Here is an 18891-nt window from a genome sequence, read left to right on the forward strand (position 1 = left end):
TGGTCATGTTTATGAATTAATAAAAAATAAGAGGCCACAAAAGAGGTTGTGTTTCAGAGAATTGGTGTCATTTGGATATTGAAAATAAGCAATAATTTGGTTTGGCACTTAAATCAACATGTCCTTATATGGGGCGTCATTTGTTCCGAGTAATAAGCAATCAATGACTTTCACCTGTGACATATTGATTGAGTAAATAGGCAGGGCCAGAGAAAAACAATGATTGTCATTGTAGAGGTGGAGCCATGCTGATTTTCAGCTGTATAAATTTGGACGGTAGAGGCCTAATGCATCATTGAAACACAAGCTTAGCAATAATGGGGTTCTGGCAAGTTGGAGTAGGATTGGTGGTTTTTCTGGCACTGGGTTACTCTGAAGCACTTTGGAGAAACAAAAGAAGTAGTAACTACTTTTTTATGCCTAGGGCGCTGTCAAAAGTTCAGAAGACTGACTCCAGAATGCCACCAATTCCACAGAAATATGACCCTAGTAACCTTGTACTTGTACCCCAAAAACTTCCTGCTCCGTTTCCTGTCCAGAAACCAGCCAGGAGTGATTTTAAAAAGCCTTCTCAAGATGTTTTGGGTGTTCAGTCAAAAGAGCTGCTGCTGGGTCCAGTGCAAAAACTGACATGGAGATTTCCAAGCCTACCAGAAGAACCAACGCAGCCAAGTGTTCCCTTTAATTTGCGCCATCCTGTCCCTGCCAGAAGTGTGGCGGCCCGATGTGCTGAAAACTCTGTATATGTGGAGGTGATGCAAGATTTCTTTGGGAATGGGAAGCCACTGAAGTCATCTGCTTTTACACTGGGAGGCTGTACTGCAACTGGAGAAGACCCTTCTGCTCAAGTGCTCCTCTTTGAGTCAGAACTGCATGGATGTGGTAGTATACTAACTGTGAGGTTTCACCTTTTCCTTTCATAACACTTATGGTTCTGAATGGTTTCTGTAATGACCATGCTTCTACTCCATTTAGGTGACTGAAGATGAGCTTGTGTATACGTTCGAACTTGTGTACACCCCACAAGAGGTTTTATATGGTGTTCCTATTGTTAGGAGCAGTAGTGCAGTGGTTGGTATCGCGTGTCACTATTCAAGGTGAGGGCAGAATTCAAGGTTACTGGATGTACTAAACCCCATATAATGACCATCTATCTAACTCCCTTGCAGAAAGCATAATGTGAGTAGCGATGCCTTAATGCCCAATTGGATCCCATATGCCGCTTCTAAAGCTGCAGAGTAGATCTTTGTGTTCTCCCTCAGGCTCATGACTGGTTGGTATATCAAACAAGTTCATAACACACCAGTGCTTGTGAACTTGTGCTAAAAGGTGTCTTTTGCAGATGACTGGCAATTCGAGAGACCTTCTAACCAGTACTTCCTGGGTGATATCATAAACATTGAGGCGTCTGTACAGCCATACAACCACGTTCCCATCCGTGTATTTGTGGACAGCTGCGTTGCTACAACAGTTCCTGATGCTGCATCTATCCCCAGATACTCCTTTATTGAGAACAATGGGTAAGTGGTGCACCTCATGTGTCCCACTCTCTAGAAGTATTGCAAGACTTCTAACTGGTTTCTCTTACCAGGTGCCTAGTTTGATGCCAAACTCACAGGCTCAAGGTCTCACTTTATGCCCCGAACTCAAGGTGATAAGCTGCGGTTTCAGCTGGAGACATTCAGGTTCCATCAAGCAGGCAGTGGACTGGTATGTGACAAGCTGTGCAACACTTTGTATAATGGTACCATGGTCTACAAACAACTGTCTTTGCAGATCTACATGACATGCATATTGAAAGTGGCTGCAGCAACTTCTCCTGCTCCAATAAGTCCTGAACAGAAAGCTTGTTCATTCTCTGCTAATGGGTAAGCCCCCCCCCCCCCCCAATAAGTGTACAGGTGACTTGGGGATTGCCTTAACTTAAGGGTTTGTCTTGTCAGGTGGGTATCCGCAGATGATTCTGACCAGGTGTGTGGCTGCTGTGACACCACCTGTAGTACCAGAAGTGGACGTGATCCAATGATTAAAGGTCTGGATCTATTTTTTTTTTCTTTTTCATTTCTCTCCCTAGGCACTGCTCTTCTCACTATCTGTTTGTTTCTCAGATCTGTGGTGGGATAAAGCATCTGTTGGACCCATTAATGTCAAGGAATATGGCCATGGACAAAAAAATGACTGGAAGTGCCATGTGATTTGTTAATAAATAAATTTAGCCTTAATAGGTTTTGTGATCTCTTGTCTACAACTGTTTGTATCCTATTCTGTGGCTTTACTGCTCTCCAGCATGAACCACAAACTCCCTGTAATCTACCCACAACCTGTTGACCTCTGGTCTTTCATTTGAAAGCAGCTGGTTCAAACTCCCCAATTCCTTAAAACCTTTCTGAATGTTAATCTACACATGCGTAAATAATGGGATGTCAAAGTTCCTGGAGAACCAGAGTTTAGCTTCAACTCAGTTTAAACAAACCTGATCCAGCTAATTTGAGTCCTTCAGGCTTTCTGAAACCAACATGGTTTGTGTTGGAGCAGGATTGAAACCAAACTCTGCAGAGCTGAAGCCCTTCAGGGACAGAGTTTGACACCCCTGATATAAGTTTTTCTCAAACCAATAAAAGTAAACTAAACTTCCAGTGAAACATTTGTGGTAATATGAATGTAGTGACTAATTAATAAAGAAAATACAATGGGCTGCTTGTGTATGAGGTTTTCAAACTGTTCCTGGAGCCTCCCTGCCAGTCTATTTCTTTATTGGACACACCCAGTTAAAGTCATGGAGTACTCAACTAATCAATGGAGTTAATTCAGCTGGGTTACATCCAAAATGAGGGAGACTGCAAAATAAGTCTTTAAAAAGAAAATGTTTAAAAAAAAATGCCAATGGGGTAAGCAGTATTTGGGATGGTGTTGGTTTATCTTAAGCAACTAGCAGCAGCAGCCTGAAACCAGGATTTCTTGGAGTTCTTCAAAATATGACCGTAACAGTCCTGTACCAGCATCACAAAGGTTTCCAGTGTGGATGCCTGTCAGGAGTGACTATGAAAAGCCTTCTCAAGATGTTTTGGGTGTTCAGTCAAAAGAGCTGTTGCTGAGTCCAGTAGCGAAAATGACAGTTTTCCAAGCCTACCAGAAGAACCACCGCAGCCAAACGTTCCTTTTGAGTTGCGCTATCCTGTTCCTGCCAAGAGTGTAGTAGCTCGATGCAGGGAGAATTCAATATATGTGGAAGTGTTGAAAGACTTTGGCACTGGACAACTACTAATGCCCTCTGCTTTTACACTGGGAGGCTGTATTGCAACTAGAGAGGATCCTTCTGCTCAAGTGCTCATCTTTGAGTCGGAACTGTATGGGTGTGGCAGCACACCAATAGTGATGTTATGGTTGTTTTATGTGTGTAGGTTTCTGTGGGCTTCATATGGTGGTCCTATTGTCAGGAGCTGTGGTTAGTGTTGACTGTCACTATCCAAGGTAAGGATTAAATTCAGGATTGTTAGATATCCGAATACAGTTAAATTCACCAGTTGTGGGGACTACCTTGACACACACACATACTCCTGTCCCACCCACTTTTGAAAACAAAGTTACGCCACTGGATATGCTGCCATAGTGTGCTAACAACTGTCTTTGCAGGTCTACATCACATGCATTGTGAAGGTGGCTGCAGAATCCACCCCAACAAGTCCTGAGCAAGTGAGCAGAAAGCTTGTTAATTCTCTGCTAATGGGTATGTTAACCAAGACTCAAGATGTTAGTGTAAATGAGGCTGTGCAAGTAATTATTGTTTGTTTGGCAGGTGGGTTTCTGCAGATGACTCTGACCAGGTGTATGGCTGCTGCAACACAACCTGTAGCATCAGGAGTGGAAGTGATCAGCTTCTTACAGGTATAAACTAAGACCCCAATTATTATTATAATTGTTATTTAAGATGCTTTTTCACAATTTGTTTGTTCTTCAGATCTATGGTGGGAAAGAACCTCTTTTGGGCCTATCAGTGTTAAGGAATATTACTATGGACAAATTTAACTGATGTAGCGTACATTCATTCATTGGTTCTGAATTAATGAATCATGGCTCGTTGAATCTAAAACAATGCACATTCCTTGGCTAAAACCCAAAGCTTTTAGCCCCTGAACTCATGCAGGTAAATCAAACTCTCTGCAAGCTGAATGACCGGCCTGGTGCCAGCAGGGCTGGGTTTAAATTCCTGACCAGGTCGTAAAACTTTATTACCCAACTGGGAGAAACAGAAAAAGCCCAGCTTGCTAGGAATTCTTGTAAGGAACAAGGAAAGTAAATGTATTCTAAATGTATTGACTGTATTTCCTTTTTGTGCTTAGATGTCTTCCATATCAAATTGGAGTATCTGCAATTTTATCGTGTGTTAATCAAACTTTAAATGTGTGTAGTTCTGCATATGAATGTAACTTTATGTTTCTCCTACCTTTACCTGTCATTCTTGGTATCTGTTTAACCGTCTTGCTTTGACCGAACCACTCATACATAGGAAATAACAGTAAAATGTATTATTCTGGAATTACCATCTTGCTGGAATATAACTGCTGAATTCTGACAACACCATAACTCACTCGAGTGGGTGTCTCCCCAGAGACAAAGGAAATTTTTCCCGCTTCAGATCATGGACGTTCATTGGTTGTTTTCGTGCGAACAGAGGCGTGAACCCAGTCGCTCCATAAGAGACTGACACAGAACTTTCTCATTGCACTTTACTTTGTTTCGTCAACGTCTGTCGCGATGGCTCCTTAGGGAGCTCTCATCTCCGTTTTTCTTTTCTTTTCTTAACTAAGTTTTATTCTCATATTCGCCTCTCCCTACACGAGGGAAACGAACTCTGAATCATTTCTTTGGTAACTCCACGTTCGTTGAACCTTTGAAACTTCGCGCGAGTCTGCTCGCCCCGGAAGACACGAGAGAACACGCCCAGCTCCAACAGATGACACACTCACGCTCGTCTTTAGCAGGCACAAAGATACCCACATGCAAATATTATTTCCTATAGAGATTTTAACGCTGCTTAAGGTTGTCTATTCCCTTTTTCAAGGTGATCTGATTCCTTGTTGTCTTTCAAAAGGTTACTATATGTAATTTTGCCATACTGGGCGATCATCCCATTTGATCTAGCCTATTTCACTCTCACCTTCTCTCGCTAACCCTTTCACTCACTCTCTCTCTCTCTCTCTCTCTCTCTCTCTCTCAATTGTTATCCGTTTTGTATTGTATTTGTTTTTACTGTTTGTATTGTTATACGCATATTTACTCTGTGTGAATCTTAGTTTGATGTATTATTAGTTCAATTATTAAAAGCCAATATATTCATAATTGCTTCTGTCTAAAATGCTCACATCACAAGTCAATGAAATGTTTGATCTTAGCTACAAAGCTTATTTGTTACTTTTCAGTAACCTAAATTTTATAAGGACGGGAGAATGGTTTCATGGCCAGAAACTATTTTTCCTGGAATTATAAGAAGTGATAACTTTATTGAAAGTTGATAAGTAAATCTTGGCCGTTTGCTGGACAAACCACTGTTTGATTTGCATTAATTCCCAGTAAAAGATATCACGTTAATTGATATGAAGAATGGAATACAGAAATTACAGTGCCTCGTAATGAGTTATTGAGATATACAATTGACCTATTTTTCATCTTCAGTAATTTTAATGTAACTGTCACACGAGATATATATATTAATCATATTCCTGATTAATTATTAAAATTCCCTATATATCATTTGAGCTAACGTTAACGTACTACCCAGTGCGGTTACACTGAATAGCTGTGTGGTCCTGTGGAAGTTGAGAATAAAGTTTTTAAAACAATCATCTGGCTATTTACTGTTTTGTGTGTGTGTGTGTGTGTGTGTGTGTGTGTGTGTTTGTTTTGACAAAGTGCAGTAGTGAACTATTTCAGCACTGAGGGTTTATGTGTGTGCACAATGCATTTTTTGCAGGCAATGACAAAGCACACTGAAGCCCATTTCTCAACATTCATTTGCAATCTAGTCTTAAGTAACAATATATAGTGCAAATTGCTCTGTAACTGAATGTCATACATCTGTGTTGATTCTTGTTAATGCTGTCAGTTACTAAATCCTGATGAAACTGTATATTCTGCCATTTGGAGGCTGAGTGTTGGTTAGTTAACGTTTGACTTGTAAATATGGTCCATCTATGTAATTTAATTCATGACAAGTCAGTTGTTTTACAATGTATGGTAAATATTCTTATATGTAACAGTATGATTTTATATAATGTGCCTTAAGCATATAATTTCTAATATATGTGTTCCAACATTGAGCATTTGTATAGCGATGCTATGTATATACACTTATATGATCATTGCATCCAGTGATTTAATTTTTTTTTTCGGATGCAACATGAATGATTCATTAAAATTAGAAACACACTGCAAAACTGTATTGAAACAATAATTTTATTTGTAATAGTTTGTAACTTAACTTCTGTGGGGAGAATAACATGGCTTGAAGAATGACATTTTTTTTATTTTAGTATGTTCAGTTTATTATATTAAGTATTCATAATGTGAATTAAAGTGCACAATAATTAATTAGTTTGTAACATTCCTTTAGGCAAGTTGAGTCTAAAGTTTTGATTTAATCGCTATGATTATATTAATCAAAGTTGTTTTTAAATGCCATTTAAGAACACAAAACACTCACGGTTCCCTTTTATTGATGATGACTCAATGATTTTCACCTGTGGCATGATGTGTAAGTAAGTTAACAAGTCCGGTCAATGATTATGCTTGATGCTAGAGAGGTGGAACCAAGCTAATCTAACTACTATACATAAAGGAAATGATGGAGGTTTAGTTTTAAGGATCTGAAGGTTTCTGACTATGGGGCTGAGGCACATTTGTTTTGGCTTGGTGGCTATTCTTGCATTTTGCTTGTCTGAAGCACAATGGCGAGGAGAATCAACACATAAACAGTCCTCAGCTCCTAAATGGATTGAAAACAGGATCCCTCAGGTTCCCCAGAGATTTAACCCCAGTAATCCTTTATTTGCACCGCAAAGGTTTCCTGTCCAGACACCAGCCAGGAGTGACTTTGGAAAACCTTCTCAAGATGTTTTGGGTGTTCAGTCAAAAGAGCTGTTGCTGGGTCCAGTAGCGAAACTGACATGGAGTTTTCCAAGACTTCCAGAAGAACCACAGCAGCCAAGTGTTCCTTTTGAGTTGCGTCATCCTGTCCCTGCCAACAGTGTAGCAGCTCAGTGCAGAGAGAATTCAATATATGTGGAAGTGTTGAAAGACTTCTTTGGCACTGGACAACTACTAATGCCCTCTGCTTTTACACTGGGAGGTTGTACTGCAACTGGAGAGGGTCCTTCTGCTCAAGTGCTCATCTTTGAGTCAGAACTGCATGGATGTGGCAGCATGTCGTTGGTAAGGTTTGATTGCAAAATCTTTTTTTTTTTTTTTTTTCTCCACTGCAAATGTTCTAATCTTTTTCTGTTTAGGTGACTGAGGATGAACTCATCTATACGTTCTCCATCATCTACACCCCAAAACCGTCTTCAAATGGTGGTCCTATTGTCAGAAGCAGTGGTGCGGTAGTTGGTATTGAGTGTCATTATCCAAGGTAATGGCTGAATTCAGGATTACTGGATGTGCTAATATGCACTGTAAAAAGTGACTGTCTGTCTCTTTTATAGAGTGCATAATGTGAGTAGTGATGCCTTAATGCCTGCTTGGATCCCATATGCCACTACTCTAGTTGCAGAGGAACTTTTGGTTTTCTCCCTCAGGCTCATGACTGGTTGGTATAATGTATGTGTTTGTAATATGCCAGTGCTTGTGAACCTGGGCTAAAATTCTTTCTTTGCAGATGACTGGAGATTTGAGCGACCTTCTAACCAGTATTACTTGGGAGATTTCATTAATATTGAGGCTTCAGTGAGGTCATATAACCATGTTCCTCTTCGTGTGTTTGTGGACAGCTGTGTGGCTACTTCAGTCCCTGATACAAGTGCTATCCCCAGATACTCCTTTATTGAGAACAATGGGTAAGACAAGGTCCTTCATGTACTATTCACTTGTGGTGTCATGTAAGGTCTGAAGGTTTCTTTTCCCTTCCAAACATTCTGTAGGTGCCTAGTTGATGCCAAGCTCACAGGCTCTAGGTCTCAATTCATGCCCCGGACACAAATTGACACGCTGCAGTTTCAGCTGGAGGCATTTAGATTCCAAGAAGAGATCAGTGGATTTGTATGTATATGAATTAGCTGTTTGGGTGCATGTTTGGATGGAGTGTACAAGTAAACTCTCTCTTTTTGTAGGTCTATATCACTTGTGTTCTCAAGGTGGCTGCAGCATCCACTCCTACTAATGTTGAGCAGAAAGCTTGCTCCTTCTCTGCTAATCGGTATGTTGCCACTGAATTAATGTACCCTACTAATGGTGTGAGAATCTAATGCTTGGTTTATATGACAGTTGGGTGTCTGCGGATGGGGATGATCAGGTGTGCGGCTGCTGTGATGCAACCTGTGGCATTAGGAGTGGAAGTGATCAGCTTAAAGGCATGTGATTAAATTTTACAAAGGGGGAGTGTGTAGACTGTATGGTCATACTTTTGTAGTGTTTTCACTATTTCTCTTCTGCAGATCTGCAATGGAACAGAGCAGTTGTTGGACCCATCAGAGTCAAGGACCGTTTTGGTCCAATGTAACAAGCGCAATGGCAAAATAAAATCATATTTATCATACTTTTTGAGTTTGTCTGCAACTTCAGTCTGATGGCTATATTTCAGGGCTAATGACTTGTTTTTAGGTGCTAGGAAGCATGAGCAGTCTTTAACCCCCATACTAGTGTAGTGCAGGGATCTCCAACCCTGCTCCTGGAGAGCTACCATCCTGCAGACTTCAGTTCAACAAACCTGCCTAGAAGTAACCTGGAATGCCTTGAGCTGGTTCTTTGTTTAATTGGGGTTGGAGCTAAAACCAGCAGGATGAAACTTTTCTCAAGGAGCAGAGTTGGAGACCCCTGGGGACTGTTCTTTGTACGTTGCTAACTCTGTTGGCTGGATTTGATTGATTTGGTTCTTTGACACTCATCCTGGACTTGCTGTCATAGCAACAGGTCTGCAAACTTACACCAAACTGGATTTGGATTGCATCTTTAAGTGGAACTGCTATTTAAAATCTGCCCCCCACTGCTACTATTACAAGAGTACCATACTAATATGGGGACAGCCAACAGTTATTATGGGAGGGACTTGATGGAGTGCAAGATTTGCAGGCAATTTGATCTTGACCCTTAAGAAACTTTAATGCTGTCACGTAACAAATCTGCCTCAAGAATAAAATTACACGAATTGCAAATTACATGGAAACAAAAATGTAGAGCATGTACAAATAGTAATCATGAATATAAATAATTGAGAATAAGGAAAATTATAATTTAATTTTATAACACTTTTGTAATTGATTACTTGGTTTTCTTTTTATAAAAGACCAGAAATTTGTCAAGTTTGTCATTTCTTATATTCAAATATTGTCTTTACTTTTAAACTTTTTAAAACTAACCTTGCTTGCACTACCATCTTAAATCATATTTCTATCAGTGATGAAAAATATTGTCTTGCATTTAAAATGGACATTTAATTAGCCTATTCTATTTGTGAAGTTGAAATCAACCCCGTCTTTGCTTTAAAAAGCATCGCAAGATCTCCTAACCGCAGATCACATGATCACAGACGGAAATCATTTTGGTGAAGTGACCATCGCATGTTCCCTTTGCTAACAGACTTCTGGAAGGGCCCTTTGAGAAGGGATTCAGTTTTTCACTTTTGTTTGGAACAACCCTACAAATGACGTGCCCTTCAAGAGTGCAAAATTTTTTTTCTTTTTTTAATAATTTTATTTATATAAACAAAAATAAGTCTCACAAAATGTATACAAAAATATACTATACACAAACTCCAAAAAAACAAGAGACCCCCCACCCGCCCCATGAACAGGCACCAGCTACAATGAAAATTATGCACCCTAAATAATGGTGGAAAGAGTACTAAGAAATTGTACTGAAGTAAAAGTATTGCTACTTAAGGAATAATTTACTTGAGTACAAGTACTGAAAAATAATGACTTAATTGTAAAAAAAAAAAAAAGGTACTTTGCTGAAAAACTATTCAAGTTACTGCATTACAAAGTACTTTAGTATTATTTTTCTATTTTTACTGAAATTGAGACAATGTGAGCATTATTGAGCAGGGTTAACCCTTACCCTAAAACTAATGTACTTTAATGTCTGTTTCACAAGTGAGACCCAGGAAATCACTTATATGGACAAATGCATCAGATATCACTACAGCTGAATAACCTGCAGATAGAGATGCTTTGCTTTGACTGATGAAATGTGGAAAACAACAAACACCCAATTGCAATACAAAGTTATTATCTTGTTGTATGTTTGTCATTTTCTTAACTTTTCTGACTAAAAGCAACCAAAAAGCCATTTTAAAGTGGTTAAGCAAATAATAATAATAATAATAATAATAATAATAATAATCGGCAGGGATCCCAGACCAATACAATTAGTGTGCCTCTTCTATTTTAAAACCCACAAGCCGCCACTGATTCATACAGGTGCTGGTCATATAATTAGAATATCATCAAAAAGTTGATTTATTTCACTAATTCCATTCAAAAAGTGAAACTTGTATATTATATTCATTCATTACACACAGACTGATATATTTCAAATGTTTATTTCTTTTAATTTTGATGATTATGAAAAGGTTCAATATTGAAGACACCTGGTGCCACACTCTAATCAGCTAATTAACTCAAAACACCTGCAAAGGCCTTTAAATGGTCTCTCAGTCTAGTTCTGTAGGCTACACAATCATAGGGAAGACTGCTGACTTGACAGTTGTCCAAAAGATGACCATTGACACCTTGCACAAGGAGGGCAAGACACAAAAGGTCATTGCAAAAGATGCTGGCTGTTCACAGAGCTCTGTGTCCAAGCACATTAATAGAGAGACGAAGGGAAGGAAAAGATCTGGTAGAAAAAAGTGTACAAGCAATAGGGATAACCGCACCCTGGAGAGGATTGTGAAACAAAACCCATTCAAAAATGTGAGGGAGATTCACAAAGAGTGGACTGCAGCTGGAGTCAGTGCTTCAAGAACCACTACACAAAGACGTATGCAAGACATGGGTTTCAGCTGTCGCATTCCTTGTGTCAAGCCACTTCTGAACAACAGACAGTGTCAGAAGTAATTAGGGATTTCCTGCATGTCACAAGTTATTACTTCTTCTGGGCCGTTTTGAACTTTCTGCGTGAGAGCGCCCTCTGGCTTCGAGTATGAATGAAACATGCACAACATGAGAGTGTTAAGCGCTCCGTAATGTCAATATCGTCTTGTTTTGGATATGAATAAATCGTCCAGTCATAAATAGACTATCTTGTTTTTACGCCCATGTGCTCACACATCCAAAGCGCACACACAGAATAAGTGATTTTAAATGCATCTGATTGACAGATAAATGGTTGATCTATCAGCCAGATGCATGTAAAATGCCTGCGCTCTTATTGCAATGGTGTTGTTAATATTGAGGTTATTTTAGCAACATACATTTAGTTTAACTGCACTGTTAAAGCAATAGTTCACCCAAAAATGAAAATTTGATGTTTATCTGCTTACCCCCAGGGCATCCAAGATGCAGGTGACTTTGTTTCTTCAGTAGAACACAAATTATGATTTTTAGCTTCAGGCGTTGCAGTCTCTCAGTCGTACAATTGTGTAAAGACACAAAACGATTGGTCTGTGCAAGAAACTGAACAGTATTTATATCTTCTTCTTTTTTTTTTTTCTTTTTTTTACCTCTGATTCACCCAATGTCCGAACTGTTAGAACTCTTGTGAATGTGCATTCACAGCAGCAGACGCCTGAGGCATCATCTTCTTCTTGTGGCTTTATGGCGGATTGCAGACTTATAAGTGCATTACTGCCACCTATCTCTCAAGTGGACCATTGACACTCCTAATTGAGATTGTAGACAGAGTGTTAATGGGCCGTTTGAGATATAGGTGGCAGTAATGTACTTATAAGTCTGCGATCCGCCATAAAGCAACAAGAGGAAAATGATGCAGGCTGCTGTGAAGCACGTTCACAAGAGTTCTAACAGTTCGGACATTGTGTTTATCAGAGGTAAAAAAAACTAAATAAATACTGTCCAGTTTCTTGCACAGACTGATCGTTTTGTGTCTTTACACATCAATGTATCGTCACGAAAGCGGGCAATCCATATTGAGCCGCAGGGTTTAATATGGATTTGTCTGTGCATGTTTTTTTTACTCTCATAGATTCTGTTACCATTTGCCATGCATTGTACGACTGAGAGACTGCAACGACTGGAGCTAAAAATCAAAATTTCTGTTCTACTGAAGAAACAAAGCCACCAGGATCTTGGATGCCCTGGGGGTAAGCAGATAAACATCAAATTTTCATTTTTGGGTGAACTATCCCTTTAAAGAGGGCAATTTTTACCATTCAACTGAACTACAGTATGTTCATGTTCATTTTAGACACTTTCATTGTTCTTGCTCCATCCATGCAATAACTGTGTCCTTCTATCAAGTCAAGTCAAGTCATCTTTATTTATATAGCGCTTTAAACTAAAAAGATTGCGTCAAAGCAACTGAACAACATTAATTAGGAAAACAGTGTCAATAATGCAAAATGACAGTTAAAGGCAGTTCATCATTGAATTCGGTGATGTCATCATGCAGCTCAGTTCAGTTTAAATAGTATCTGTGCAATAATTTGCAATCAAGTCAACAATATCGCTGTAAATGAAGTGTCCCCAACTAAGCAAGCCAGAGGCGACAGCGGCAAGGAACCAAAACTCCATCGGTGACAGAATGGGAAAAAAACCTTGGGAGAAACCAGGCTCAGTTGGGGGGCCAGTTCTCCTCTGACCAGACGAAACCAGCAGTTCAATTCCAGGCTGCAGCAAAGTCAGATTGTGCAGAAGAATCATCTGTTTCCTGTGGTCTTGTCCCGGTGGTCGTCTGAGACAAGGTCTTTACAGGGATCTGTATCTGGGGCTCTAGTCCTGGTCTACGCTGTCTTTCAGGGCTGTAGAGGTCCTTTCTAGGTGCTAATCCACCATCTGGGCTGGATACATACTGGATCCGGGTGACTGCAGTGACCCTCTGACTTGGATACAGACTGGATCTGGTGGCTACGGTGACCTCTGAATAAGAGAGAAACAGACTAATATGAGTGTAGATGCCATTCTTCTAACGATATAGCAAGTACATCGGGTGTTATGGGAAGTGTTCCCGGTTCTGGTTTACCTAATTAATGCAGCCTAAAAATCCTTTAACGGATTTGGATATTAGAAGTGTATTAGTATGTTATGTGTAAGCCAGGTTAAAGAGATGGGTCTTTAATCTAGATTTAAACTGCAAGAGTGTGTCTGCCTCCCGAACAATGTTAGGTAGGTTAATTCCAGAGTTTGGGCGCTAAATAGGAGAAGGATCTGCCGCCCGCAGTTGACTTTGATATTCTAGGTATTATCAAATTGCCAGAGTTTTGAGAACGGAGCGGACGTGGAGGACTATAATGTAACAAGAGCTCGTTCAAATACTGAGGTGCTAAACCATTCAGGGCTTTATAAGTAATAAGCAAGATTTTAAAATGCTATACGATGTTTGATAGGGAGCCAGTGCAGTGTTGACAAGACTGGGCTAATATGATCATACTTCCTGGTTCTAGTAAGAACTCTAGCTGCTGCATTTTGGACTAACTGGAGTTTGTTTACTAAGCGTGCAGAACAACCACCCAATAAAGCATTACAATAATCTAACCTTGGGGTCATAAACGCATGGATTAACAGTTCTGCATTTGACATTGAGAGCATAGGCCGTAATTTAGATATATTTTTGAGATGGAAAAATGCAGTTTTACAAATGCTAGAAACGTGGCTTTCTAAGGAAAGGTTGCTATCAAATAGCACACCTAGGTTCCTAACTGATGACGAAGAATTGACAGAGCAGCCATCAAGGCTTAGACAGCGTTCTAGGTCATTACATGCAGAGCTTTTAGGCCCTATAATTAACACCTCTGTTTTTTCAGAATTTAGCAGTAAGAAATTACTTGTCATCCAGTTTTTTATGTCGACTATGCATTCCGTTAGATTTTTTCAAATTGGTATGTTTCACTGGGCCACGAAGAAATATAGAGCTGAATATCATCAGCATAACAGTGAAAGCTAACACCGTGTTTCCTGATGATATCTCCCAAGGGTAACATGTAAAGCGTGAAGAGTAACGGCCCTAGTACTGAGCCTTGCGGTACTCCATACTGCACTTGTGATCAATATGATACCTATTCAATCACTGCTACAAATTGATGATGGTCATATAAGTACGATTTAAACCATGCTAATGCACTTCCATTAATGCAAACAAAGTGTTCTAGTCTATGCAAAAGAATAGTGTGGTCAATAGTGTCGAACGCAGCACTAAGATCCAATAGCACTAATAGAGAGATACAACCACGATCAGATGATAAGAGCAGGTCATTTGTAACTCTAAGGAGAGCAGTCTCAGTACTATGATACGGTCTAAATCCTGACTGGAAATCCTCACAGATGCCATTTTTCTCTAAGAAGGAATATAATTGTGAGGATACTACCTTTTCTAGTATCTTGGAAAGAAAAGGGAGATTCGAGATCAGTCTATAATTAACTAGTTCTTTGGGGTCAAGTTGTGGTTTTTTGATGAGAGGCTTAATAACAGCCAGTTTGAAGGTTTTGGGGACATACCCTAATAACAATGAGGAATTAATAATAGTCAGAAGAGGATCTATGACTTCTGGAAGCACCTCTTTTAGGAGCTTAGATGGAATAGGGTCTAACATACATGTTGTTGGTTTAGAATACATGTTGTTGGTTTAAACCGAGTGTAATATCGATGGTATGGCCCATTTCAGGAGCTGACAAAATTATGATTTAAAATTAGAGCATAGCTCACACTCACTAAAATACTGAAATGCTAATGTAGTGGGATTGCCCCTTTAATAATAGTCTGCATGGCCCCTTTAAAAATGGCGCACTGATTGCATAAGGTGGGTGGGTACGTCAGGTAATCACGAAGCTATATAGACACAGGTGAGATGTAGTTTCCTCATGACTTTGTATCGATGTGACATGTTTGCGTAGGTCTTGTATCTCCTTCACTCCTCGGTAAAGGTAGGTTTTGTTCAGCTGGAGAATTATAGATGGAAGGGAATTATAGAAACCTAATACACGTGTTTGTGGGAATTTAACTTAATTCACATGCTTGATTTAATGTGCTTGTTTGGCGTAATTTTAGATTAGTCGGTTACGTTCGGGCATTGCTAGTGAGCATGTGAGTGTTATGCACGTCAAAGGTAATTTTATTTTTCCCTTCCCCTATTTGTTTGATTTTTAAAATGGGAGAGGAGTGGGGAGGAAGTAAATGAAAACATCTTTATTTGTTTTTCAGAAGTTGCTAGCTGCTGCTTTGCTGTGGCTTAAATGCCGTTTCCAGTTTTGGGACGCAGGATTTTTGTCCGCACGCGATTGCACTGAACGTCTTCGCTGTCGCCTGTATAACATTCGCGTTGGATGCGCTGTAAGACCGTGTCCTTTGATTCTGGTGCCACCTGGTGTTCGCTGGTAACTCCATCGTGTTTGTTTGTTTTGTGTATTTTAAAGGGATAGTTCACCCAAAAATGAAAATTATGTCATTAATGACTCACCCTCATGTCGTTCCAAACCCGTGAGACCTCCGTTCATCTTCGGAACACAGTGTAAGATATTTTAGATTTAGTCCGAGAGCTTTCTGTCCCTCCATTGAGAATGTATGTACGGTATACTGTCCACGTCCAGAAAGGTAATAAAAACATCTTCAAAGTAGTCCATGTGACATCAGAGGGTCCGTTAGAATTTTTAGAAGCATCGAAAATACATTTTGGTCCAAAAATATCAAAAACTACGACTTTATTCAGCATTGACTTCTCTCCCGGGTCTGTTATGTATACTAAACTGCAGTTTAGTGATATCCGGTTCGCGAACGAATCACTCGATGTAACCGGATCTTTTTGAACCAGTTCACCAAATCGAACTGAACCGTTTGAAACGGTTCGCGTCAACAATAAGCATTAATCCACAAATGACTTAAGCTGTTAACTTTTTTAACATGGCTGACACTCCCTCTGAGTTCAAATAAACCAATATCCCGGAGTAATTCATTTACTCAAACAGTACACTGACTGAACCGAGCCAGATAACGAACGAAACATTGACTCGTTCTCGAGTCAAGAACCGTTTCTGTCGGACGCGTCCGGTTCGAGAACCGAGGAGCTGATGATACTGCGCATGCGTGATTCAGACTGACACACAGCGCGTCTGAACCGAACTGGTTCTTTTGGTGATTGATTCTGAACTGATTCTGTGCTAATGTTATGAGCGCGGGTAAACCGAAGGCTTGAATCAAGGGCAATCATCGCCAATGAAGTCATTACGTCGAGTGCAAAAGAACTGGTGAACCGTTTTCGGCAACCGGTTTATTGAATCAAACTGTACGAAAGAACCGGTTCGCGGAGAAGAACAGAACTTCCCATCACTACCGGTGATCCGAAAACCGATGCAACCGGTTCTTGACTCGAGAACGAGTCAATGTTTCATTTGTTATCTGGCTCGGTTCAGTCAGTGTACTGTTTGAGAAAATGAAATGTTTGAGTCATTTGTGGATTAATGCTTATTGTTGACGCGAACCGTTTCAAACGATTCAGTTCGATTTGGTGAACTGGTTCAAGAAGATCCGGTTACATCGAGTGATTCGTTCGCGAACCGGATATCACTAAACTGCAGCGTTGTGAACGCGCTCATAACAGACCCGGGAGAGAAGTCAATGCTGAATAAAGTCGTAGTTTTTGATATTTTTGGACCAAAATGTATTTGCGATGCTTCAAAAAATTCTAACGGACCCTCTGATGTCACATGGACTACTTTGAAGATGTTTTTATTACCTTTCTGGACGTGGACAGTATACCGTACATACATTCTCAATGGAGGGACAGAAAGCTCTCGGACTAAATCTAAAATATCTTATACTGTGTTCCGAAGATGAACGGAGGTCTCACGGGTTTGGAACGACATGAGGGTGAGTCATTAATGACATAATTTTCATTTTTGGGTGAACTATCCCTTTAAGTGTGTGTGCAATGGAGTTTGATTGGAATTGAGTTTGTTTCAGTTCAAGTTGCTTCATTGTATTTTATTTATTAGGTTTTGTTTATTAACCAATTTATTTAGTTTATATTATTTGGGTTGGTTGTATTTCTTTGTCTTGTTTCACATTGATGCTGCTCCATTACGTAGTTGAGATTGTGGTTTATTTATTTTTGTTCTTTCTGGTTTTGTTTTATTTGGTTGATGTGGAGTGGGTTTACATTATTGTACTTTTGGTTTTGATTGGTTTTAAGTGTTTTTGTATTGTTTTATCATGGAGCAGTGAAATGTGTTATGCCAAGACATAATTCCAAAGAAAGAAACCTCCTTGTTAAGTCTATCTGTTTTTGTGGACTGTTTCTTTGTGTATTAGATTTCTTTTCCTCGTGTGTGTTTGGCCAGTGTAAGGGTGGTTGACCCATGTGAACTGACTAACGAAGCCCATTGGGCTGATTCATTCACATTGATTAACGTTGTTTTTTTTTTTTGTTTTTTTATTGATGTTGAGCTCAAGGTGTTTTAATTGAGAAATAAAATTGTAGCCTGTGGTTTGGTCTCTGCTTGTCCTTTTCATTTAGTTGAAAGCCTGTTATCGGGGAGGCTTCAAAATTCGGGTCTTGAGTACGGTCACACTAATGATGCTGATTCAAAACGACTATGCAGGTGATTGACAGTCAAAGCATAATGTGATTTGAACGGCCCACCACCACAGCTGAACTGGAAGTTTTGATTGGTTTTGCACCCGAGTCAGTCAGGAGTTTGAAAAGTGCCCGTCAAATGCCGGCTCGCTCTTCTCCATCAGCAGAGCCTTTGTCAGGTTACTTTATCTAAGTTGAACACTTTACTTTTATTCAAAAATAAACTCAACTAAATTAAAAACATAACAAATATAAAACTCAAGTAAAAGTATCACAATTTAATTATACTCAAAGTAGAAAAATGTACTCAAATACTGTAACAAAAATATTTGTAATTAGTTACTTTTCACCTCTATCTGTTTTCAATAAGCCAGCGTCACCACTCACTAGTTGATCACTAATGAGGTCTTCATGTTTCTATCACTCTCTCCTTATACCAAAGATTTGTTAGTTTGCTCTTTAACTTTTAAATAAATTTTTTTAGCAACAAATTAGTATGACATGGTCTAAATCTACCAATATTTTTAATGTAACAATTTCATGTTCTTCTCTGTTCTACTATGACTTCAGAAGACTTGGAATGTTACACATGAGTTGCATGGCCTGATTTACAAGGCTTTGATGGTATTTGTCATTTTTGAAGGTTGACAGCCCCTGAACAGTCACTGCATGAAAAAAAAATATACAAGATTATGCACGATTCTGCAAAATTTCCTTAAATGCTGCAAAGAAAAGAAAGCCATAGAGGTCTGGAATAAGGTGCCCGGGAGGTGACATGGTCGGTTCATTAGTTTTGTTGTGGCCACGACATAACTTGTGGGAACGTGATAATATGTCATGGGCACGAGATATTAATTGTGGGAATGTCATATTAACTCGTGGGAACCTGACATTATGTTGTGGCCATGAGATAATTTTGTCGAGGTAACGACATCCTTATGTCGTGGCCTCGAGATGCTATGTTGAGGGAATCCATTTCTCGTGGCCACAACTTATGT

General features: G+C 39.5%; 1 protein-coding gene, 1 long non-coding RNA gene and 1 pseudogene across 3 annotated transcripts; all 3 read left to right on the forward strand.

Annotated features, from left to right (window-relative positions):
• The first annotated feature begins 271 nt into the window (after window positions 1–271).
• LOC109059187 lies at window positions 272–2211 on the forward strand (annotated as a pseudogene).
• A 4629-nt stretch (window positions 2212–6840) lies between these two features.
• LOC109055002 (zona pellucida sperm-binding protein 3-like) lies at window positions 6841–8746 on the forward strand. Of its 2 annotated transcripts, none has more exons than XM_042724550.1 (8): window positions 6841–7428; window positions 7503–7624; window positions 7791–7801; window positions 7871–8048; window positions 8133–8250; window positions 8322–8407; window positions 8476–8561; window positions 8646–8746. In XM_042724550.1, exons 1-8 carry the CDS (start codon window positions 6880–6882, stop codon window positions 8708–8710), a joined length of 1215 nt encoding a protein of 404 aa, XP_042580484.1. In that variant the 5' UTR covers window positions 6841–6879; the 3' UTR covers window positions 8711–8746. The 2 variants fall into 2 exon arrangements, with proteins under 2 accessions (XP_042580484.1, XP_042580480.1); XM_042724546.1 differs by having other exon boundaries at window positions 6842–7428; window positions 7698–7801.
• A 6111-nt stretch (window positions 8747–14857) lies between these two features.
• LOC122135466 lies at window positions 14858–15771 on the forward strand. The gene is made up of 3 exons (XR_006153530.1): window positions 14858–15248; window positions 15373–15430; window positions 15526–15771. It is a non-coding gene; the product is annotated as an uncharacterized LOC122135466 (long non-coding RNA).
• The last annotated feature ends 3120 nt before the right edge of the window (window positions 15772–18891 follow it).

The sequence above is a fragment of the Cyprinus carpio genome, chromosome A3, assembly GCF_018340385.1.
Source record: "Cyprinus carpio isolate SPL01 chromosome A3, ASM1834038v1, whole genome shotgun sequence".
Classification (NCBI taxonomy): Eukaryota; Metazoa; Chordata; class Actinopteri; order Cypriniformes; family Cyprinidae; genus Cyprinus; species Cyprinus carpio.